Source organism: Hyaena hyaena, unplaced genomic scaffold (assembly GCF_003009895.1).
Source record: "Hyaena hyaena isolate Hyena2069 unplaced genomic scaffold, ASM300989v1 scaffold_184, whole genome shotgun sequence".
NCBI classification, from domain to species: Eukaryota; Metazoa; Chordata; class Mammalia; order Carnivora; family Hyaenidae; genus Hyaena; species Hyaena hyaena.
The window spans coordinates 1,381,539-1,406,459 of record NW_024080817.1 but is presented as its reverse complement, the minus strand read 5'-3'; the positions used below and the strand labels follow the sequence as shown (position 1 = coordinate 1,406,459).

At 42.9% G+C, this 24,921-nt stretch overlaps 1 protein-coding gene across 1 annotated transcript in view; it reads right to left on the bottom strand.

Annotated features, from left to right (window-relative positions):
• Nucleotides 1-2,934: 2,934 nt before the first annotated feature.
• PPP1R14C (protein phosphatase 1 regulatory inhibitor subunit 14C) overlaps nt 2,935-24,921 on the bottom strand; it is an 86,154-nt gene continuing 64,167 nt past the window's right edge. Inside the window, exon 4 of the mRNA XM_039240950.1 lies at nt 2,935-4,513. Coding sequence (XP_039096881.1) covers nt 4,439-4,513 — 75 coding nt within the window. The 3' untranslated portion in view covers nt 2,935-4,438. The remainder of the gene's footprint in view (nt 4,514-24,921) is intronic.

The following is a 24,921-nucleotide window of genomic DNA, read 5'->3' as shown; positions in this document are numbered from 1 at the left end:
AATGATGTGAGAATAGGTGAGAATAGAGAGGTGTCCCGCAGCCATGGGGCCTGCCTTTCCCCAAGCTGTCACCCCGGAGGCTGGCTCATGGCCAGGCGTCTTGCTGAGGGACAACCAGAGCGACAGCAGAGAGAATGGCAAACTCAATCTCAGCGGGCTGGGTGGGAGCAGAACTGAGCACGAAGCCCTGGGGCAAATGTCTGACCACCACTGGCAGCATCGCCTGGGCCATGAAAGGGGAAGTTTCATGGCCCAACAGCACACAAGCTTTTATGGGGATTTTAGGTAGTAAATGAACATCGGGTATCTATGTTTTACAGAGATGGAAAATCCTTATCCTTGAACCGTTCTTTCCCTCAATTTTCCTTCCTCTGGGAAGTGATGGGAAGTCCTCCGTGCCCAGCTGCCAAGGCCAAGGCCAAGGCCAGGAGATTTTTGTCAGGGGGGAAGCCGAGGGGACTTGAAAGTGGAGGGGGTGAGGCACCGAGTCCGGCTGCACCACCCCTCAGGGGCTGGGGGCCCCTGTTTTCAGGAGCGAGGGAAATCCCGAGCGTGGCTGAGCACCTGCTCGCCACAGAGCTTCCCCTCCCCGCCTCCCAGCTCGGGGGCTCGGCTCAGCTTACATGCAGCTTCTGGCTTTCACTCCTGTGGGGGAAACTGAGAGCAACCCCCAGCAAGGGGCAGGAAAGCCTAACGGTCAAGGGGTGTAGAGTCAGACAGCTGGGTTTGAATGTCAGCTCTGTGACCGTGTGACCTCCGGTAAACTGTTCAACGTGCCTGAGTTTCTCTTCTGTAAAATGAGGAGAATGCAATCTGCCGCAAAAGATGAATGTCAGGACCGGGCCACCTGGGTGGCTCAGTTGGTTAAGCGCCCGACTTCAGCTCTGGTCATGATCTCGCGGTTTGTGGGATCGAGCCACGCATCGGGTTCTGTGCTGACAACTCAGCCTGGAGCCTGTTTCAAATTCTGTGTCTCCCTCTCTCTCTTTGCCCCTCCCCTGCTTGTGCACTCGCGCTCTCTCTCTCTCTCAAAAATAAACAAACATTGGGGGCACCTGGGTGGCTCAGTCGGTTAAGCCTCCAACTTCGGCTCAGGTCATGATCTCACGGTTCGTGGGTTTGAGCCCCTCGTCGGGCTCTCTGCTGACGACTAGCTCAGAGCCTAGAGCCTGTTTCAGGTTCTGTGTCTCCCTCTTTCTCTGGCCCTCCCCTGTTCACACTCTCTCTCTCTCAGAAATAATTAAAAATATTTTAAAAAATAAACATTTAAAAATTAATAAAAAAAGATAAATAGCAGGACTAGGTGAGATAAGACATGTAAGCGCTTAGCACAGTGGTGAATAAATGGGGACTATTATTATGATTGCAGTTAAGTGGATAAAGTTTTAACTTAGATTTCTCAATGCTCAGGTGAGTACTGAATTAGAAGTTGGATATTTTGGAGTCATTCCCCTTAGGGATGGGCTGTAATTCCTCTCCAGCAGAAGATAGAATGAGAAACAGTCAATGTGCGAATGCCACATTAGCTATAATAGCATAAATATGGCAAGCTGAGGTCAATAACATCAAACTCATCTACACAAGAATGATCCAATAGCCTAGCTGGTACTCAAGCTAGGAGCTTGGGGGAAAAAATGCCTAAGGTCTTTCCTTCAGATTCTGATTAAATTGGTCAGAACTTATTTTTAAAGCTTCCCAGGTGATCCAAATGCACATTCAGGCCTAAGAACCACTATTCCAGCCAGGAAATAAACAGTTGAGTTTTCTTGAAGAATCTTTTATCATATGTATTCAGTTAATAAACGCGTATTGATCTCTTTCATGGGCCAAGTTCAGGACCAGGTGCTTGATTTATAAGATGCATCGTCAAGCTCAAGGATCCAAGAGTCTAAGAGAAGACACAAGGAGGTGAATAGACAGTGTTAAAACTGCAGGTATGCAATGTGATGGGATAAATAGTAGGAGCTCTGGACACACTTAGGAGGGGGTCTAAACCAGCGTTCCAGATAGAGCCTATTGATGGTGAAAGTATTCTAGGCTGAGGCAACAGTTTTTGCAAAGCCTTAGATGAGAAATTACACATGTTCCCAAGGCCCCAGTTATTCAGTAGGACTGGATATTAGTGGAAGACGAAGACGAAGCAGGAGAGGCAGAAACCAATTCCTTGTAAGGGATGCAGAGGAGTTTGGGTTTTAAGTAGGGTGTTGGGGGACAGAGCTGTCTTTCAGAAAGATTGTTCTGGCTACTGGGTGCAAAACAGATCAGAAGGAGGCAAGACTGGACCCGGAGAATTCCAAGACGGTTGCAGAAATCAAGGCAAAATTTAACAAGGGGCTGATCCGAGAGGTATTCGCAAAGGAAGGGCTTGGTGGGTGAGGGCATGTTGAGGGCAGAAATGGAGAGTCACAGAGGTCTAAGCTTGTGGCTTGAGTGCTCAGGTGGGGTCCGCCAGGCCCTTGGTGAGGGAGGGAGAGAGAGTATGATGTGGCAGGATCAGAGACCTCTTGCTTCATCAGCCCATCACTCGGGCAGGTCAGGCCTCATGGAAATCCTGCAAACCTGGTATTTTTCTGTTTATAGGGTCCATGGCATTCTAACAATAATTAGAATATCTGATTAATTTCTAATTTTCTTGAGAATTTATATCAGATGGAAAAGGGAATTTTAATTAAAGGCACATCACACAGCCTGAGAGAGGGTGGGAATAGAGGCAAGGCAGGACCCAGTGCACTGAGTTCATCTTCTGTTTCCTTCCCGGCCCAGGAGTGTGTGAAAGCAACTCAGCTTTCATCAGGAGAGAACCAGGATCAAATGCCTGAAAATACCTTGGAAGCAAAAAGCCAGATAGAAGTGCTTGGTACCCCTGGCTGCAGAACGCCTCTCAGAGTAAAACGATCATTTCAACGTGTTTTGCAGTGAAACATGTATGCAGAGTTGTAAGCAGTTCCATTTATTTGAGTAAATAGCTTGTAAATAAATCATTGGTAAACATTACAAAATTAAATACATTTTTGAAAGCTTGCCAGTATACATAAAATTCACAAACATACTTCTTTTAAAAAATAAAATATGTTCAGAGCACCCTTGATATAAAATGTCTGACCCCTGTCCTCTGACAGGGCCACCTGGAGACATCTTACAGTAGGTGGGGCTTCTGTGGGGAGGCGGTGGAGGCCCCCTGGGGGGAAGGAAGAGTTTCTACTCTGACCTTTGACCCAGCCCACATCCATCTGATGTTGATCCTTCTCCAGGAGCTGATATATAACAGAGAAGCGCAGGCGCCCCACACCTTCCGAGCTCCAAGCAGGGATACTGGGGTGCATAATTAGGGCCAGGAGCCAGAATCGTCACCACATGCCAATGAGAGAAGCCGGAAATGTGATCTCCATCCCACCCCCGCTTCTGAACCAGCAAATGCTCCTATATTGACTTTCTTGAGAGAAGGTGAGGCTTTCTCACCTCTACAGTGTTCAACGCTCAGGTCACCTGCTCTGGTCTAATGCTGTCCAGGCACAGAAGTGACCAGATCTACTTCTAAGGAGGAAGATATCTAATTTGCTAACTTCCTTATGACCTGCTTTCATGGAGAGAGAATAATACACAGTATTTGGTTGAAAGCAGAGAATGAATTGCTACACAGTGCTTCCTTTTTCCATTGTAAAACACCACTCGGCATGGGCATTTCTCTAGACATCTGAATAGTTCTTCAAATTAAGGGTTCATAAAACTTTAAAATACCACAAACGAGGCAATAAGTATGTGACCTGGCAAAGCATCCCAATTAATGAAATAATATAAAGTCCATGAATTAAGCCCTTGACCAACTCGACTTTTTGTGGTGTAGCTCATTAAAATAACGGATACACGGACTTCTTTCACTTTGGCGCATAAAGTGAATGTTGAAGGTCAGGAGCAGCCACATGAAGACTATCTAGTGGCCTCTTGAATATACATGTGCTGTGACCTCCAATAAAAGGAAAAACCACAAGTTTAGCCCATCAATGTAAAATAAAACTCACATCTACATTTTGACTTAGTCGTGTGTGGATATATACAAGAAATTCAACATCTAAGACAATTATACAACTTAAGAAAAGTATTACCAAACTAGCTGTAAGAAAACCATCATCCCTGTGTAGTTAAGCTTCTGATTTCTCAAAGAAAATGGTGCCTGGCCCAGCCCATTCTTACATGTCTGCCTGGTTCGAGACCCCCTGGTTGGGCTGAAACCAGAGTCGTGATATTCTTGCTCTTAAAATATGACACTAACAAACCCTTTTAAAACAAAAAAGGAACATTCTTGAATAAATGTCTAATAGACACCCCCTCCCCCAAAAAAAGGTTCTCATAAGGGCAACTATTCTGTAATAAATGTCTGCATGAAGCCCAAATCCCAGGACCCTTCTTCGTCTCTGGGAGGGTCCACCCTGTGCCAGAATTATACAGGCTTCTTCTGTGGAGGACTCAGTTTCCTCATGCCTCTTATCCGACAGAGCAGCTCCTGGATAAATTCCTAAAAGAGAGCAGAAGAAGTTAATATGACAGGCTTGCTCTACTAAAATGGGGGTTCAAATCTGCTTGAAGTCATTGAGGTCAGTTGCCATTAACTGTAGTTGATGCATTTGGTTGGACGGGTTAACCCTGGCTGGTTCAATACAGGACATTTGTAAACAAATGAAGCATACTTAAACATCGCGTCATGACGCCTTCTCACTGCTGCTCTCTTTGAGGGAGTAAAACAGGCTGTTTTCAGTCACTGACATTACCAATTCAGCCTCCAAAGTCACATGTGGTTTAGGTCAGTCTTCTCAACCTTGGATAAACCTTTAATATGAGCGTACAAATTACGCAGAGAGCTTAGGGATTCTGATGTAGGTGGGGGCCCAGGTTGGGGTGTAGCAGCCCAGGTGGGGTTCTGAAATTCTGTATCTCTCACTGGCTGCCAGGGGATGCCAGAGTTAGTCTCTGGACCATATCTAGAACAGCAAGCCTTGCACAGTGGTTCTCAAATGTAAGTCCCCATCAGAATCACCAGGGGGGACTTATTAAACCGCAGAGTGCTGGGCCCAAGAATTTTTGATTCAGGAGTTCTGGGTGAGGGGTGAGATGTGCACCTGACAAGCTCCCTAGCAACTCGCTGCTGGTTCCACACTGAGAACCACTGATCTACATCTCAAGAGTCTTTTGACTGTTTTGACTGTAAATCAGTTTTTTAAAGCCGAACACATTTTATATCTACAATTCAGTACATACAAACACATACCTGAAAAAAAAAATTTAAAGAATACTTAATGTACATAATACACCCTATATTTTCTATTCTAATTTAATTTAAAAGGTAATGCAGAGGGAGACCAACTAAAATGATTCATGCCCTATTCATAGATGGACGCCCAAAGAGCGAAGAACAATGTAGAACAGTTCCTGCTTTATACCATCAGGAATCTTTCACTGTTGCCTTATGGTTTAAAATTTTTGGCTACCCCAAAAATCATATTTATTACGTAATAACTACCTGTCTTCCTATTTTATATTTGTCACAAACAAGGCAGACAGCCAGACTTTCTGATCAGCAAGTAGCAGTCAGTGAATGACAGAACTGAGCACGTTGGGAATTTACTGAGAACAAAACCACTAAGAAATCTTCCTCTCCACTTGGCCTTCTGAGAAACTACTCTTCAACTCCGCTACCAATCACAACCCTTAGTCATGACCTCCCAGGCCAAGTGATCTCTGCAACTACTCTCTAGCTCTAAAACACAATAAGCTTCAGCATTTAGTATTTTGTTAGCCACTAAATTTATTTTTTTGTAATGTTTTTGCTATTATAAAGTGATATGTGCTTTTTCTAAACAACTTAGAAAACATAAGCTAGCAACAATTACTCCTCAGAATGAACCACTAATATGTTTTCTCCTATGAAAACTGGGCTTTGCCTAATTGAGATCACACCGTATAAATATGTCCTTTTCTTCAATTTAGCATTATATCATTGTGTCAGCTTTCTCCCACAACATTAAATAGTCTTTCAAAAATTAGCTTCAGTGGATATAAGATCCTTTCTTATACGGATATTCTGTACTCTGCTTAATTTCTCCATCATTGGATATTTGGTTGCTTCCTGACTTTCCAGAAGTATAAACAAAGCCACAATTAACATCTCTGTGCATGAATCAGCTATTTAGATTATTCTCTTCTTCGGAGAGCTATCCAGAAAGGGGTCAAAGGCTAAAAACATTTTCATCCCTGCCATTTCTGACCTCGGGCAGAATGGAACACACATGAAGTAAAATGAGGCCGTATTTTAACTTTCTGGGCTATTTTATCTAATTTAAAGAGTTTTCTAAAATAATGTCAAGGTTTCACACTTATATTCAATTTTCATTTTGTGCATTAAGTGCATTTCCTATTTCTCCCCCTGCTATGTGGTATAGGCAGTATAATGTGAAACACACTTTCAGTTTCATTGTTTTTGGAAACTATTACTCAAATGACTGCTGTAAGAAGTTTCAACAGTTCGGTATGGATTTTCCTTTTTTTCTTTTATTGCAAAGGTCAGAATTATAAATCCTATCATTTATCTTGTTAATAACTGGTAATTTTCCTGCACTATTTCTATAACATATTTTTCATAAAGTTCATTATAAAAACAAAGATTAAATATAAGGAAAAATATACCCTAAACTACAGACCTTTCTTCTTCAAGGCAAAAGTCATTTGATAACTTAAATCAAATTCAAGTTTTCTCAAAAAATCGATCATGATGTGCAGTAATCTTAGTGATTAAAAATTTCAATAAATAACTTGTATTTATAATATTAACATCAATGGACCTCTAAAATTTTATATTAATGTAATGTATGCCTACAACTTAATATACTGTATTATACATTTTTTAAAGTGTTCATTAAATTTGCACAAGAGGTGCTCAGCTAAGTTAAAAAAGAGCAAGACTAATATTTATTCCCCATACAGAGACTTGCACAGAAGGATTTTAATGATTACAGACAATTCTCAACGAAGATTCAAGAATCTCTAATCAAAAATACTCTGATGGCTCTTGTTCATACCACACAAAAATTCTCTATGTAAGTAACAATATATCTCGTTTACTTCCAAAACGGATCACTCAGACTTGGGTTGGGGATACCAATTTAGTCAGAGAAAGGCTGCCCCTTGGAGGAAATGACATCTGATGTGAGATTTAAATTAACAGAGAGGCCAGATCGGAGAAAGTCTGGGAGCCTGGATCATTGCACATGTGCAAAGGCCCTGCGGAGAAACAAGCAAGGAGGTGGGTGTTCCTGGCACAGAAGGGACAAGATGAGTAGGGTATTAGGGTCAGCTTGCCAGGGCCTTGCTGGCCACAGTAAGGTGCTGAGAAGTTATTCTTGATGCAATGGAAAGCCAACGGAGGCTTTTAAGTAGGGAAGCAACATCATCTTATTTCGGTTTTTAAAAGATCCCTTTGACTGTCATGTGAACAATGGATTTTATAAAGACAAGAATGAAAGAGAGGCCAGTTTGGACCTATTACAGAGATCTAGGCTAGGGATGCCAGGGCCTTGAAGATTATAGAAATCAAAACAGAAATTAAGTGGGATCCATTTCAGAGGCAGAGCCAAAAGATCTTGCTAGGCTGAATGTGGGGCCCCAGTAAAACAGGGAGGGGACAGGGAAAGGGGGATTAAGGTCACCAGCCCTCAGCAACTGGAAGAAAAGTGGTGCCATTATGCTGAGATGAGGGAAAACTGGAGGGGGAACAAAACAGGTTTATAGACTTGAGGTGCCCCTTACATACATGAGGACGAGCTTGGGAAGACAGATAAACATGACTTGGCATCTCAGCTCCAGGGTGAAGACATAAACAACAGACATCACCAGCATTTAAATCGGTGGCTTGCAGCTAAAAAATCACCCCCCTTAAAAAACTACATGTGATCCACACACATAGAGGAACCTAGGCCACAGAGACACAGGACTGAAATAAAAGTTTCTTGAAAAAATAACTCTTACTATATGTGATGCCCCTTGATATTTTATTTTGAAAAAAAAAAAAATAAAGGTCAAGACCAGTTCATGAGTTACACCCATAGCTTATAAATACAATGATCTAGACTAAGGTTAATTGATGCAGTAGCCCCCAACCACAGATATAAGTAGTATGAATATAAATAATACAAATATAGATACATATTGATAGTATATTTATATGCAATATTTATTTCTATATTCTATAATATAAATGATACAGTGCAGCTATTTAAATGTAAATGAATGGAAATAAATACAACCTAAAATTCAATTCCTTATTTACACTGTGGTCACATTTCAAATAGTCAGTAGCTACATATGGCCAGTGTCCACTGTGCTGGGCACTGGGGTCGTAGAATATTTGTCATCTCAGAAAATTCTGTTGGACAGTGCAGGTGACAACACTTTGAATCACAGGACTCAATGAGATAACCGACAAGGAAAGTGTAAATAGTAAAAGAAGGCTGAAGACCAAGGCCAGAGGCCTCCTAACAAGTGAGGTCTGGGAGAAGTTTTGGAGCCAGCCACGGAGACTGAAAAGGAGAAACCAATAAGGAGGGAAAACCCAAGAGATTGCTGTTAAGCAGTGAAGAAAAGAACATTTTTCTAGAAAGAAGAGGCATTCAATCAAGCCAAGTCCCAATGAGAGGTTAAGAAAGTCAACACAGATTCAAAGCCAGAGTTGGCAAGAAAGGGGCCATTGTGCTCTGGTTGGGGAAGTTTTAGTAGAATGGCTCGGATGGAAACTCCAGCCACTGAAAGGTTCACAATGACTTTCTTTTGGTAAACAGCTTTATTAAGGTATAATTGACATGTCATAAACTGCACATATTTAAGGCATACGACCAGCACAGGTACACCATCTGTGCAATCAACATAATGGACACATTCAGTTCCTCCAGAAGTTTCCTTACGTTCCTCTGCAATCCCTCTCTCCTCCCCTGCTCTTCTCATTCCCGGGGAATACGCTGTCACTATTAGATTAATTTGCATTTTCTAGAGTTTTATACAAAAGGAACCATATTTGTATAAAAGGAACATTTTATACAAAAGGAACCACTATGTACTTTTTAGTCTTCTACTTTTTTGGCTTTTTTCATTCAATATAATTATTTTGAGATTCAGCCACATTGTTGGATTTATTAATAACTCATTTCTTTTTTTTTTTTTATTGCTGAGTAGCATTTTGTTGTATAGGAATACTACAGTTGGTTTAATCCATTCACCTGTTGATGGAAATTTGGGTTGTTTTTATTACAGGGCTATTATAAACAAAGGTGCTTAAAACATTCATATAAAAGTCTTTGTCTGGGATATGCTTCCATTTCTTTTGAGTAAATACCTAAGAATGGAAGGCCTGAATTGCTGATCTATTTGTTTGTTTTATTATGTCTTTGTCTGGTTTTAGTAGCAGAGTACTGCTTGCCTCATAGAATGAGTTGGGAAGTATTCCTTCCTTTTCAAGTTTCTGAAAGAGTTTGTACAGAGTAGGTATAATTTCTTCTGTAACTGTCTGATAAAAAATTCCTCTGTGGAGTCACTCGGTCTGGAGTTTTTTGTTTTGTTCAAGACAATATTGCACTGTATTCTAAGGATAGGTTTAAAAGTCCTAAAATCAGGTACTGTTAGTCTGCCACCTCTGATGACCTTTTAAAATAAAATTGTTTGGGGGCGCCTGGGTGGCTCAGTTCATTAAGCGTCCGACTTCGGCTCAGGCCATGATCTCACGGTTCGTGGGTTTGAGCCCCGCTTCGGGCTCTGTGCTGACAGCTAGCTCAGAGCCTGGGGCCTGTTTCAGATTCTGTAGCTCCCTCTCTCTCTGATCCTCCCCTACTCACACTGTCTCTCTCTTTCTCAAAATAAATAAAACATAAAAAAATTTTTTTTAAATAATAAAATAAACTTGTTTTGACTATTCTGTGTCTTTTAAATTTCCTTAAGAATTTTAGAATCAACATGTAAATTTCTACCAAAAAAAACCAAGCAAACCCCAAAACTCAGCCTGGGGTTTTGGTTGAGACTGCAGTGAATCTATAAATTAATCTGTGAACACCAACAATGAATGTTCTTAGCAACGTTTGATAGTTCTCCGTGTACAGATATTACACATCTTTTGTCAGGTTTATTCCTAAGTGTTTAATATTGTTGATATTATTATAAGGGATATATTTTTATTTCAATTTCCAATTGTTGCCAGCTGTAGATTTTCATATATTTACCTCATATCCTGCAAGCTTGTGGAACTCACTTGTTAGTTACAGCAGCTCTTTGTAGACTTATACCTTTTGCAGATGTTCTTTATAGAGTGTAAGAATTTCCCTCCTATTCCTAGTTTGCTGAGAATTTTTACCAGGAATAGAGACTGGATTTTGCCAAATGCTTTTTCTGTACCAATGGACATAATTATACAAAGGGCCTTCTCCTCCTAGTGTCTTAACATGGTGACTTACACTGATTTTTGATGTTTATATATATGTGATGCTGAATTCAATTTGACAAAATTTTCTTTAGAAATTGTGTAGCTATGGCTCATGTGGAATAATTGCCTACATTTTTTATTATGTCCTTGTCTGGTTTTAATATCAGAATACTGCTTGCCCTGTAGAATGAGTTCGGAAGTATTTCTTCCTTTTTTTTTTTTAAATGTTTATTTATTTCTGAGAGAGACAGAGCATGAGCATGAGCAGCAGAGGGGCAGAGAGAGGGAGACACAGAATCCGAAACAGGCTCCAGGCCCTGAGCTGTCAGCACAGAGCCTAACACGGGGCTCAAACAACAGATTGTGAGATCATACCTGAGCTGAAGTCAGACACCCAACCGACTGAGCCACCCAGGCGCCCCAGTATGCCTTCCTTTTCAAGTTTTGGAAAGAGTTTGTTCAGAGTTGGTATAATTTCTTCCATAAATATCTGATAAAAATATCCCTGCAAAGCCACGTGGGTCTGCAGTTTTTTGTTTTGCTTTGTATGTACTGGTTGGTTATGTCTTTATAGACATTTGTCTATTTCATATAAGTTGCTGGATTTATTGGCATGAGGTTCATAACATCAGTAGAAACCATAGTGATGTCACCTCTCTCATTCCTGATACTGATAATTCGTCTCTTATCTTTCCTTCCACTTGGACTAGAAGTTTACTAATTGTATTGCTCTTTTTGGAGAAAAAGCTTTTGCTTCACTGATTTTCCTTATTGATTTTCTGATTTATATTTCACTGATTTCAGCTTTCATCTACATTATTTCCTTTCTTCACCTTATTTTGAGTTTAATTTGCTCTTCTTTTTCTAGTTCTTGAAGTAGATTCTAAAGTCATTTATTGAAACCTTTCCTAATACAGAAATTTAGGATTCTATACTCACCTCTAAGCACCACTTTGGCTGCATCTCACAAATTTTTGATATAATTGATTTTCACTTCATTCATTTCAAAATAGTTTCTCATTTCATATTTGATTCCTCCTTTGTCCCAGGAGTTATTCAGAAATGTATCCTTTAGTTTCCAAATATCTAGGGATTTTCCAGACATCTTTCTGTTACTGGTTTCTAATTTAATTATGTTATTTAAAGAATATACTTTGTATGACTTGAATCTTAAAATTTGAGACCTGCTTTACGGCCCAGAATACGTCTATGTTCTGTGAACGTTCATGAAGAAAAAGGCTAACTTCAGGCAGGCCTCAGCCTCTTACCACATGACTCGTACACATCCGGGATGTGCAGACAGAAAGGGTGAATAAGGTCATTCCCCAGATGCAACATTTCCACAAGAAAATGATTCTCTAACCACAAAGGACATGCTGTTTTGCAATACTCAGAAAAGGGCATCCTTGGCTCCCTTTTGACCTTTCCAATCCCCAGCTAAAAGGATGGGTGAGGTGGACGCTGACCCCCTGGTGAATGTGGGTTCAGTACGAGGGTCGGGCATGGGGTACGCTCCATCAAAAGAAAAGGAAGGGAATGAGCATTTATCGAAGGTCTTCTCTGTGTAGCTGGTTCACATTTTACTATATGTAATCTAATGTAAATTTTATCGTTTCCATTTTATAGATGAGAAAAATGGATGTTCTAGTTCATTATAAGTAATTGTCTAAGCTCACAAAGAAAATAGTTGAACCCAGGTCTCTTGAAGCCAAGTGAGCTCAATACATAGGCACCAGGCCCCCACCATGTGCCAGGCTCTACCCTACGTGCTGGGACGCAGAGAAACAGAGAGGTTCTGCCTGACAGGGGCTCTCAGGGGCCTGCCCCAGGGGCCTGACCTGGAAACAGGCTCTGCCAACATGAGATGGGAGCCCCATCGCTAAGTGTGTGCACAGGGGTCCTATGGGCAGATGGACCGTGTGCACTGCCCTGGGCCGGGCCAGGCCTGGGACCACTCTTGCCTCTCCCACTCCACCCCTTCCAGTGGATGGTGGACTAAAAGAAGGTGATAATTCCAAGACACTTTGAAAGATGAGAAGCTCTGTGTTAATACAAGGAATCTAGAATCCAGAATCACTGCTCTGGAGTGATGGCCCCGCTTCCTCTCCCTCCCCTTCCCTCCTTAAAGGTACACTGTTCATTAGCCAAACATCTCCCTACTGGTTTGTAAGATCTGGCCATTCTGGTTTCCTAATGCTGGAAACAGGATTTCAGCTAACTGCAGAAGTTTTAAAAGGAAAACAGATATTGCCCTGACCCATCATTTCGAGATAAATGGCATCTATTTTTTAGGCTACCTTAGCAGCGTTTGTCCAAATGCTCTTCAAAATGCTACCTGAGATCCTGCGTCTTCAACCTGAGAGCGCTCCCCCCCACCCCTGTCGCAGGGGTCCTGTGGGCCGCTGAGGGCCAGGCTGTGCTCACCCCGGGGGACCCTGAACCGCAGTTGGAATAACTGCCTCACATACTGGCCTCTAACAAGAGGCTGGGGCCCTGTGTCCCCAGGGCCGTGAACTGCACAGTGACTCAAGAGAGAAACAGAAGATAAACAAAGACCTTGAATTACAAACATAGGAGGGTCCTTTGAAACAAATGCCTAAAAAGATCTCAGACGGGTCCCTTCCCACGTAGAGGGAGTCACCCTCTGCACACACCACAGGAAGCAGGTAGCCACGTGGTTAAGAGGGGGACACTTTAAATCTGGGGGACTGGGTTCAAATCCTTGGGCATCACTTCCGGGCTAATTACTTTCTCTATGGTTCATTTTCCTCACTGTAAATTGAGAGCGATGGTAGTAAACTCACCCTCAAGCTTGGTGTAAGGATTTAAGGATTTGATGAATGAATAGATGTGAGATGGGCCGGTGCCTGGACCACAAGAAGTAGAAGGACTTGATGTCATCTTCTTCTTCACCATCATCATCATCATCATGGAGACTCTACTGATAAGAATATTTCCAGTCTGCACAAAATCTAATCGAGACACTGAGGAAAACGTGGCCGTTTCCCCTTGCTCTTCACACCCACATGCACCCTGCCACACACAGCCCTGAAGGAAAGGTGTGACCGCTGAGGCAGATGAGAAGCATGTGTCCGACGTCCAGCCAAACCGTGGTGCTCAGGTCACGGGGTGACATCAGGCTGTGAGCAATGCAAATGTTTCCCGGAGGGGCCGTCAGTGACCCTGGCCGAGCGCATGACTCTCCCTCTGCGGCTGTCCGTGCCGGGCTTCAGCAACAAGGCGGTAAGTACTGTGACAAAGTCGCGCTGGCCTCTCCCATCCTGCCTGGCCTGGGGGCTCACTTCCCACAGCACCTGCCTCGAGGACCCCTGCCCTGGACTGTCCGCCCTGCAGTCCAGGCCTGTACAGACCTTGGCCTGGGCCCTACTGGGCCTCTTCCCGGCCTCTGCCCGGCCTCTGCCCGCTTCCCCTCTCGATGGGCTGCAAAGGAGTGTTTGCTCTTCACACAGGAAGTGTTCCAAATGGACTTGAAAACATTCCTACTGTGGCATTTCCTCACCACCTCCCTCCCTCTTCCACACATGCACGTGCATGCACACTCAGACTCATACACACTCAGAGAGGTAAACTCACACACTCAGGTGCATGCACATTCATGTACACTAAAGAGAGGCACACACTCACACACTCAGAGAGGCACACACACTCAAGCACACATACACACACTCAGAGAAGCTCACACTCAGGCACTCACACACGCGCGTGCGTGCAGCAGCAGCAGCAAACACACCACCTCCCACCTCCTCCAACTCTCCCTTCTCCACCTCCTGACTCCTCTGGGCTTCGAACATGGCCTCTATCAGGCTGCAGGTGAAATCTTTACCCTTCCCTCCACCTAACTCTCCTCCCTTAAAACAATGGAAAATTTTGTCTCTTAATAAACACCTTTCTAAATTACCCTGGGCCCCTCCTCCACCTCAGTCCTGGGCACTATTTTTGTATCAGAGAGTGTTCTTCATTCACCTCTTTACTCATGAACTCAGCCGGGGACCATTCTTTCCCACAAGGTGCACCTTCTGTTCTGCTGAGCACAGGGCCAAGCTCTCACGGGCACTGAAGGCCTGTCCGGGGTTCAGATACAATCATACTTACCGGGCATCTTTTATGTAACAAGCACCCTGGCCATTTTCATGTACTGTCTCATTTAATCCTTACAACCGTCTTATAACATAGGCTCAGACAGGCTTAGAGGTTTGGCCCAGGTCACACAGCTACTGAGTGCTCAGACCAAGATTCAAACCCTACATTTATATAAAGCCATAAGAAACCTGCACTCAGCTCCTGGGAACAGATGGTAAAATTCCCTCCCTCTATACGATGGTGTCTGGGGGCACGGGGTGGGGGAGGGGGACTTTTTTTTTTATTACGCAACCAGGATAGGTCATTTTAGTCTAATTCCAAACTAAACGAAAATGACTTGACATATGAGTGACAAACACAGCTGCCATACCATTTTACATTCCTGCCAGCCGGAACACAAGCGATCTGGTTGTGCCACAGCCTTGCTAACACTTCACGTTGTCAGTCTTTTCAGTCTTTAGCCACCTAGCGAGTGTGGACTGATAAGATACTCCTTTTTCTTTTCTTTTTCTTCTCTACTCTTTTGTCATGAGGGGCTTGCCCACTCTCCTCCATATTATCTTTGCGAGTCTTTGACTTCCTCCCTTCACTCCCCTTTGCTGGCCACCTACTTCTGCCCCCTGACCTGTAGATGGGATGCTGGTATTCCCCAAAGCTTGGTCCCCAGCCTTCTCAAGGCAGTCTCCCTGCAGGCCATTTTCCTTAGATTCTCAGATCTCCTCTCTGCCCTCACCCCTGAGGGCCAGGCCTGCACTTCCCGTGGCTCCTAGAGGTCTCCACAGGGACACCACATGGGCACATCCATCTCAAAATGACCAAAAGTAAATTTATTGTTTCCTAGCCCTTCCTCAAACCTGTCCCTCACCCTGAGAGATTCATAGTTTCCATTATTGTGTCCTGAACAAACCATCATATAGGTCTTACATTTACCTCCAAATAATCTATAAATTTAATGAACTTCTGACAAAAATATAGATATTTGAGAATAGTTAAGACAGTTTGGATAAGAAAATCGTGGGTTCACCTGGCCCTTGCTACAAACTGATTATAAAGCCCCGGCAATTGTGACCGTGTGCAGTGACAGACAAACAGCCAGAAGTAAGTCCTACATATTAGAAAAATTTGATATACAATCCAAGACAATTTCATATCAGTCGGGGTAAGGACAGACGGACTGCTCAATATATGGTACCAGGACAATATGGCAAATATAAAATGAGATCCCTATTTCACACCATACACGAAAAGAAGTTTTAGACACTTTGAATACCTGGGTGTAAAAAGTAAAAGTGAAAAATTTGAGAACAAACTATAAGGAGACAGTCTTTAAGACACTGGAGTGGTAAAGGATTTCTTAGGCACAAATCTTTAAGAAAGCACAAGCCATGAAGGATGTAACTGATAAATCTGATTTCAATTCAGATGTAAAGCTTCTGTACACAAAAGACCACACAAGCAAAGGAAGGTCTACAGTTTGTGAAATATATTTGCAGCTTACATAAAGGTCAAAGGATGGCCATCCGCAATATATAAGTAACTCTCAAAAATCAACAAGAAAAACACAAACAAATCAAAAGTGGACAAAGGGGGGCGCCTGGGTGGCTTAGTTGGTTGGGCGTCCGACTTCCGCTTAGGTCATGATCTCACGGGTCATGGGTTCGAGCCCCACGTCGGGCTCTGTGCTGACTGCCAGCTCGGAGCCTGGAGCCTGTTTCAGTCTGTGACTCCCTCTCTCTCTGACCCTCCCCTGCTCATGCTGTCTCTCTCTCTGTGTCTTAGAAATAAATAAAACATTAAAAAAAATTTTAAAAAAAGGTGGACAAAGGATTTGAAATGGAAATTCCCAAATATGGACACATGCACAGTCCATAAGCACATGGAAGAAAAATGTGTTCCACCTCCCTACCTCGCAGTCAGGGAAAGGTACGTTAAAACGACAAGATATCATCAGATTGGCAAAAATTTTACAGTTTGGCAACACCAGGCATGGGGATGATGAGGTTAAAAGAGAATTCTCAAATCCTGCTGGTGGGCATACAAGCTGGTGCAAACCTCTCAGGGCGATTCCATTTCTTGGTATAGTCTTTGGAGACACTTTGTACATGAGTCAACAGATCCAGAGTTATTTTATGCATCATTATTCATAATAATAAAAAACCGGACACAGCCTAAATGAGTATCAACAGAAGAATGGGTAAGTTACAGCAATGCACAGGAACGCCACACAGCAACAAAAATGAATGAACTAGAGCCTTCTAGGTCAACATGGACAAATCTCAGAAATCTAACATTGGGCAAATCAGCGAGCTGAAGAAAATCTGCAAAACATGACTGATACAGTTATAAAGCATGCAAGATAATCTACACGCAGATTTGTCGCTCCTGCTTAATTGCAAGAGTCCTATGCCTCTTTGGTTTCCTAGCACCATGTTTAATATACAGGAGGTGCTGGGCGAAGGTTTACGGAGTAAAGGAATATATGCATAAAATAACTTAATCACACAACTGTGACAGTTAAGTGAAGGAGCAGAGAGAGGAGACACTAGAATCTTTGTGCGCTGTGTGTGTGTGTGTGTGTGTGTGTGTGCGCGCGTGCGTGCGTGTGTGTTGCGGGGATTGTACAAAGTATCATCTGGCCCTGGCTGCTACGGAGGAAGATTCTAAAGGTTCTCCGTGAAGCCCTAGAAAACTAGACAACCGGGGTTGGGGGGAGGGGTGGAGCTGGGGAAGACGAGAAGCATTTGGAGAAGGGTGGAACCTAGCATGCTTATGTGCACACATGCGCATGCATGCGTGCACACACACACAGCGATCAAAGAAGTAACAGAAAGAAAAGAAACACATCCAGTGACCCGGTAAACCCGACTTTATATAACACACAGCCACCTGGCTTATGAGCAACTTCTAAGAAAGCAAAAAGCCTAAGTATGTCTCTGTGAGGTTGGTCTGGCAGCCGCCGCGAAAACAGAAGGTCCTTCCTCGCCCTGGAGTTTCTGCCGTGTGGCACTGTCACTGGGCACGGCGTCCTGGTGCCACACTCTGAGTTCTCGTCCCCCATCTCTCCTGGGCCCTGTGTCTTTTAGCTTCCACCCCCTCCTGCCTGCTCTGGCTTGTGCCAGAGGCGGCAGATGGACACACAGTCTGTAATTATCACCAGAGCCAGGCGTCTGGGACCTTTCCCTTGTCACTCAAAGTGACTCATCTGTTACACTCATTGATGATACGGCACTGCTTTGACAAAGATGGGTCCATCAGAGTTGGAAAAGGAGGAATCACGGCATCACTGCAAATCACTGCTTTGTGCATAATTAAACTACATTTATGTCATTCTTTCAAGCATTTAGAGTCATTTAAAAAGACAAATGGATCTCATGCGGTAGTCCTCTAATTAGAAGTATTTCCCCACAAAAGGACTTTTGAAAGATGCACTTAAAACCGCTGCTCAGTGAGTAGTGTCACCAATCATGATTGTGTAGATCATTCAAGCTCCCATAAAGGACGCCCAGCAGAAGTCTGGATGCTGAACCTGCTTTCCCCAAAAATATCACCCACTCCTCACATGAGCCCAGGGTGGAGTGAAGAGAAACCAGCAGGTGAAGATTGTGAAAGTTGGGATCCACGTGGGTCAGCGACTCCCCCGTGTACTGTCCCCTCTTTGTCATCCTAATCAATGCACCGGTTACTTCCTTAAAAATGCATATTCACAAGGGCCATCTGCTCCAGATCCAGAGTCTCACTGCCCAGTGACAACAGAACCAAGCCAACCCACACAAGTTTTACAGAGCTTTACCTAACACTTCTTCCCGAAAGTCCGACATCCATCAGAGGACATGGGGATCAGGCAAAGCGTGATCAGGGGGAGAGAAAGAATTTCCAAATCCACTGACGTTGCGATAAGGCAAGGGCAATGGAAGGGTAGGTCCTCTTTTAAAAGTGATGCCAACACCTGAGAATCGTCCCAAATGGCAAAGAACCAGCTAAGTGTTTAAAAGTCACACTGTAAATCTTTATCGGCTTGCATATCCAGGTCACATAGGAGGCCAAACAGGCAGGCAGTGAGTCAGCTCAGACAAGCAGCTTTGGGGTGTCCCCAGCCTTGTGTGACTCATGGATTGGCTCCCTGCCTTCACTGACATTTCAGCACTACAAGCACTAATATCCCTCACAATGAATAGATAATTTTCCCCTCTTTTGGGGGGAGGGGGAGGGGAGAGCATTGCTTATCTTTAGAGAGGTTCGTTTGCTCACAGTGCACACCAGACCTGATCCTATTTTTCATTACATGAAAAGAGGTTTGTGAATCTGTTATGGGTACTGGTGTTATAACCACTCCTGCCAACTGAAGGTCTTAACTGCATCCTGGTTGTTTTTCATTTTTTCCCTTCCTTTCACTTAAAACCACTTGACACTATTTTGTCCATTTATTTTCTTGACTATCTGCCTTTAGAGATTAATTTGTTGTGCTGGCGAAAGCAATCCCATTAATCTATTTTAGAGACTCAGACCGCTGCTCTTGGACTAATTATTTGTACCCACATTCTAACCTTTATTTGTACATGGCAGACCAGCTAATTTGCCCTCACCATATTCAACCTTCCCGGCACCTCATTTTCCCTTCATTTACAAATAGACTTCTTAGAACCTGTACACTTACTACTCAGAAATGTAAAATAAAATCCACAAAAACAATCCCACCACAGTAAATAATCAGTGGAGGAAATCCAGGAACATTATAATCTCCTACTTTATAATCACTAGGAAAGCTAATTTTATCAAGGGTCCCATGATCAATGAGGGAGAATATTATTTGCTACAAATACCTGAATCTTGTTACGATGAAATCTTAACTGAATTTACAAACTGTGAGGTTTCTGTTTTAATTGTGACTCCCTTTGCTAAAGACATAGAAATCCAAAAGTCACGTGTCAAAATGCCTTTAATTTGTGTTCTTTCTTCTGCCCAGGTAAGTCTAAACACAAGAAGAGAATGTGGAGCTGTTTATAATTAGGCTCGATCACCTTTTGAAACATGATCAGTCATTCTGAATTTAATGAGAAAAGAAAAGGCCATAAAATCACAATAGTCATTCGAAAATGCCAACCACTTAAACGTCCACTGTCCTTTAAAGCCTGTACCTCCTCCACCATGTGTTTTAAAAAAACAACAATCATTAATTACTGGGGGGGAAAGCATCCAAAGCCAGACCCATGAGGCTCTTCCTGTAATAGCATCTCCTTCTTTCTTTGTGTCACGATTATGGTTGTCATCATCCTTTACACGATCTTCATGGTTATCCTGCTCCTAAGAGTGTAAAGAATGTCACCTTGCCCAAAAAGAGGGCCAGTCTCTGCCCTCAGCTCCTGGAGGGCTCTAAGGCCTTAGAATATCTGCTTGATAAAAGTACCTTGTTTACCTGGGGGCCACGCTGGAGAGTCTAACAAGGTGACTTAGGGTGGGGTCATCTGACGTCAGCTCATCACACCAAGGGACTGGGGACTGAAGTCGGCCTCGTGGGCAGCCCATGGCATCTATGTGACCCAAGTCCCAATAAAACCTCTGGGCATCAAGGCTCGGGTGAGCTCCCCTGGGTGGTGATACTCTGTACACATTGTCACACATCATAGTGGAGAGAATCAACACCGTCCAGGACTCCACCAAGAAAGGACAGGGGGAACCTCTGTGTTGGAAACGTTTCTGGACTCTGCCCCACGTACCATTCCCTCGGCTGATTTTCATCTGCAGCCATTGGCTGTATGAATGTGAAATTATGCACATAGAAACTCTCAGTGAGTGCCCTGGGTCCTTCCGGCAGATTATCAAACCTTAGTAGGGTCTTGGTCACCCCCTAAACTTACCATTGGTGTCAGAAGTGAAGATGGGCTTATACACTGCTCCCTAACTTTGCAGAGTGCTGAATACAGACCAAAAAAGAAATGCAGAGTTTTGCTCTCTGACTGCATGTCTTTCGCAAGCTTACCTAACCCTTCTGGGTTGATTTTCCTCCATGAAGACCATCTTTTTTAAAAAAAATTGTTTTTAATGTTTATTTTTGAGGCAGGGGGAGGGGCCACGAGAGAGGGAGACACAGAATCTGAAGTAGGCTCCATGCTCTGAGATGTTAGCACAGAGCCCGATGCAGGGCTCGAACTCACAAACCATGGGATCGTGATCTGAGCCGAAGTCAGACACTTAACCGACTGGGCCAGCCAGGTGCCCTTCCATGAAGACAATCTTATTCAGATTTATAAACATTCCAAAGAGGAGCTTCTGCTGACCTAGTAAGAATTCAGAGAAAGGCAGCAAGGAGTAGACAGAGCACAGGATGTAGACTCAAATATGGGTCCAAATGCTAGGTCCAGCACCTTCTCCCTGGGCAGAGGGTTCCTGCTGCATTAAGAACCCTCATGAAAGTGGGTGAGCAACTGCCATACTGGGACCAAAATCCTTTTGGCCACTTGGAAAAGTTACACTCCTTTCTGGTCAATAAACTCCAATCCTTTATTACTCACCTGCCTCATTACGCTAAAGGATAGTAAGGCTCTCCTAGCCAATGGCTACAACCACAAGGATGTCATTTGCACTGATCCCAGGCTTACTTCCAAAGCTCTCAGTTCTCTCACTGTTCAGAAACATTGTTCTCAAGGTGACAGCTTCCAAAGGGCGTATTTCAACTCATTAATCCAGCCCTCAAGCTCTCTTCCTCATCCAAGCACCAAATTGCAGTCTTTTTTGAGGAAACTCCATGAGAGCCCGGAAGAAAAGAATCCTCTGCAGGTGGTCACTCTGACCCATTTAAACAGAGTGAAATGGCTACTTCCTTGGCTTTATCAAGTATGGATCCCCTAAAATCACGTTCCATTAGGCAATTTGGTAACTAACTTAGAAAACCATGGGATAAGCAGACACCCTGGCATTTCTGTCCTTTATTTCTGATTTTAAGATCCTTAATTCTCACCATAGTTAACTGAACTTATGAGGGACTGTTTTTGACCTTTTCAGTGTTTATTTATTTTGAGAGAGTTGAGTGGGGGAGGGGCAGAGAGAGAGAGAGGAGAAAGAGAATCCCAAGCAGGCTCCACGATGTCCGCACAGAGCCCGACACAGGGCTCGATCTCACCACCTTGAGATCATGAGACCTGAGCTGAAATCAAGAGTCGTACGCTTAAATGACTGAGTCACCCAGTCGCCCCGAGAGAGACTGTTTTTTTAAATGGATACACAACTGCACTGCTTTATCTAAGTCCTTAGATTAGTTATAGGCACATAGATGTTCAACAAACATTTGTTGAGCAAATGAAAAGAGAGAATATAGCGAAATGCCAAGTCACGTCTCCTCTGGTCTGGTCGCACACAGCCTATCTGTGTTGTAAATACCCAGTTTATATTTTGTCTCCACTGCAATCATCTCAGAACAGGAGCTCCGAGTGCTTCCATGAACTTCCGCGTACACGTAACTGAACGATATTTTGCAGGACAGGTTAAAATGCTAAATGGAGAGAGAGCTGATGTGAGCAGGATAAGTTAACAATGGCCCCCACAAAAGTTGGACAGAAAAGCTAGATGGAGTCACCATGACCCCACGGAGAAAGGAGATCCTGCCTTCTTACCGTCACTGTGGGGAGAACAACAAAGCAGGTCTGCCTTTCGAGAAACGCCGGTCAATTTCTATTTGCAAACCATGATTATACATCCATTTCCTGCACTATCCTACCTCCGTGACATTTCCACGACCCAGCCAATTACTAGGACCCAGTGAGATGCCTCTCACCACCTACTCATAGACTTAGTCAGCCTTCCTGAAACCCTGATGCATATTCACCTACAGGCTCTGATTGCTCAAATGATATGTAACATCATAACCTCTCTTTCAAATAATGAAATAAACGCACACACAAAAATATGCTACTTATCAGAGAGGAATGGCACAGCCGTTGTTAACTATAAATGGAGATTTTTAGAGGTATGTTGACTGGACTGACAGGTCCCCTAACAGACAGTAAGACAGAGCCCTCAAGCCCATAGTAAATGCATTTTTTGTCCACCATATCAGTACAATGGAAGTGCTCCTATGTGATCCTAAGATTTGAAAACCATGTAATAGAAGAGTGAACAATAGGAAAGGAAGCTCCTTCCTAGCCTGCTCACTGGCCCCAACACCTTACCTCACAGTTCTATGATGTCCACCCAGCTGTCACTACTGATCATTCAAACCCAAGTAATAACCAAAATTAAATTACTCCTTTTCTTCTTGCATTATATAGAAATTTTGTTTTTCTACATTTAAACCAGCTCTGTTTTAATGTTAGCTATGTCACAAATGGCATTTACTTAAGGGGAAAGAATTAAAACACCATTCTTACTAATCAATCACAAACACATTAGTGTGGTGACCACAATTATGCTGCTCTGTTTTGAAGGGTCCAAGTCAGAAAAGATCTGACATTCGGAGTCCACAGCTGGGAATATGAATCAAAATTGGGAAAATACAAGTTCTTTTCTGATTGGCCAGAGTCTCACATAAAATGAAACCATGGACCCAAAGCATATGACACACCAAGTACGGTATCACTCCGTGAAATTAGCAGATTCTTTAAAGTGTACTCTTCAAACTGAATAATTCAAGATCATCCTTGGTGAACTGGGCATTTTGCATATATAATATGTAATGGAGAAGTATTACCTTATGAAGAACCAGATTTGACTAGCATGTGTCAAGCTTTATGCTTACCCTGACTTCTCCAATTATTAACTATATTACCTTAGGCACGTGACCAAGCCCTTCTATGTCTCAAATTCCTTACCCAATAATAATAGTGTCAGCCTCACGGCTTTGTTGTGAAGAAGAAATAAGTTAATACATGTAAACTATTCAGATCAGTCCCTCGCATATGCTTAGTAATTATCTAGCTATTATTATTATTATTATCTCTAAAAGTATTATCAGTGCAAAAGCAACAGGAGGAGGAAATGGAGGCTCAGAGAAATTGAGAAAATGGTTTAAAGTCACACACATGTAGTGCTCGTGCTGACATAAGACTCTGGTCTTGAAGTTCAGTCTTCCCACCACCCACCCCACCTCTGCAAGGAGACTATAAATAAATATCCCTGATTCAGCAACAATGTCTTCCTCACATTTCTAACTTCAAAGTGACATAAAATTGTATGTAAAATCCATTGATCAAAAAATAGCATCTCCAGAGAGGACTATTTTAAAAAGAACATCATTAATTGGTAGGCACTTAGTTGGGACAGAACAAAGTCCTTTAATATCCTAAATGTGTTGTCAAGTAGTTTAGGAAAGAAAGAGCACAAAATCAGGTGTCAGAAACCCGGGGTTGAATCCTCCCTTTGCTCACTGCTGTCAGGTCATAGACAAGATAACCCAACTTTTCTTCTTCAAATCATGCTTGTGAGGGTCAGATAAGATAACACTTGTTACTGCAATGCAAACTCCAGAGCTCTGGAAAAATAATACGCTGTGGTTTTTATCATCATAAGCCAGGAGCCAGCCTTTTCTGAAATGACCCTTTAACGGATGAATGATTGTATCTGCCATTCCTTAGCATTTTACACCATTTCCATTTCTAGAAACCAGGAGCTAAAGAACACAGAGATGTTTCACTTATAAATTCCACTGCCTTTCCTACTTTCTTCCTTGGGAATCCAAAGTGCATTCAGATATTACATGCTTTCATCTCTTAACCTCCTTATAAAAACCAGATGAGGAAAAGTTTTGTTCTGGGGAAAGCAAGACTCACATCTTCACTTAACTGCATGGCCAGTCACAAGTGTGAATATTTTCCTTCCCACATATTGCAACAACTCGAGAAGAACAGGGCCCATGAAAGTCCAACCTTTCTTACCTAAATCCCAGAACATGAACTGTCCCCCTAGAACAAGAAGTAAAGAAGGGAATGATTAAGTGAGTAAATGGCATGTCCACACCTACCAGTCTGGATCTACCCTCGGCAGCAACGCTACCACTCCCGCACAACATGTTAATTCAGTGACACAGTCCATCACCTTTCTGATGACTAAGTCCTATGACTAAATCCTAACGACCTAATAACTAAATCCTACTATTCCTGTCTAACCTCTCACAACAATTTAATATGTCTCCAAATAGCTCATTATTTTAACCCTTGCATCAATTCCCCAGGTAACTATAAATAAAGAAGCTCTTTTCCCCAAAGAGCTAATGGTGAGGTCTCTTGCCTCCTTCCTGTCCTTCCTTCTATAAGGTCTCTAATCAAACTATCAACTCTTCAAGGAATTTGGAAACTCAAACTCTTAAAAAAAAATTCAGATATTGACATTCTGAGAAGTCCCCTTGCTCTGTACACACGCACACACCAGCAAAAATAATC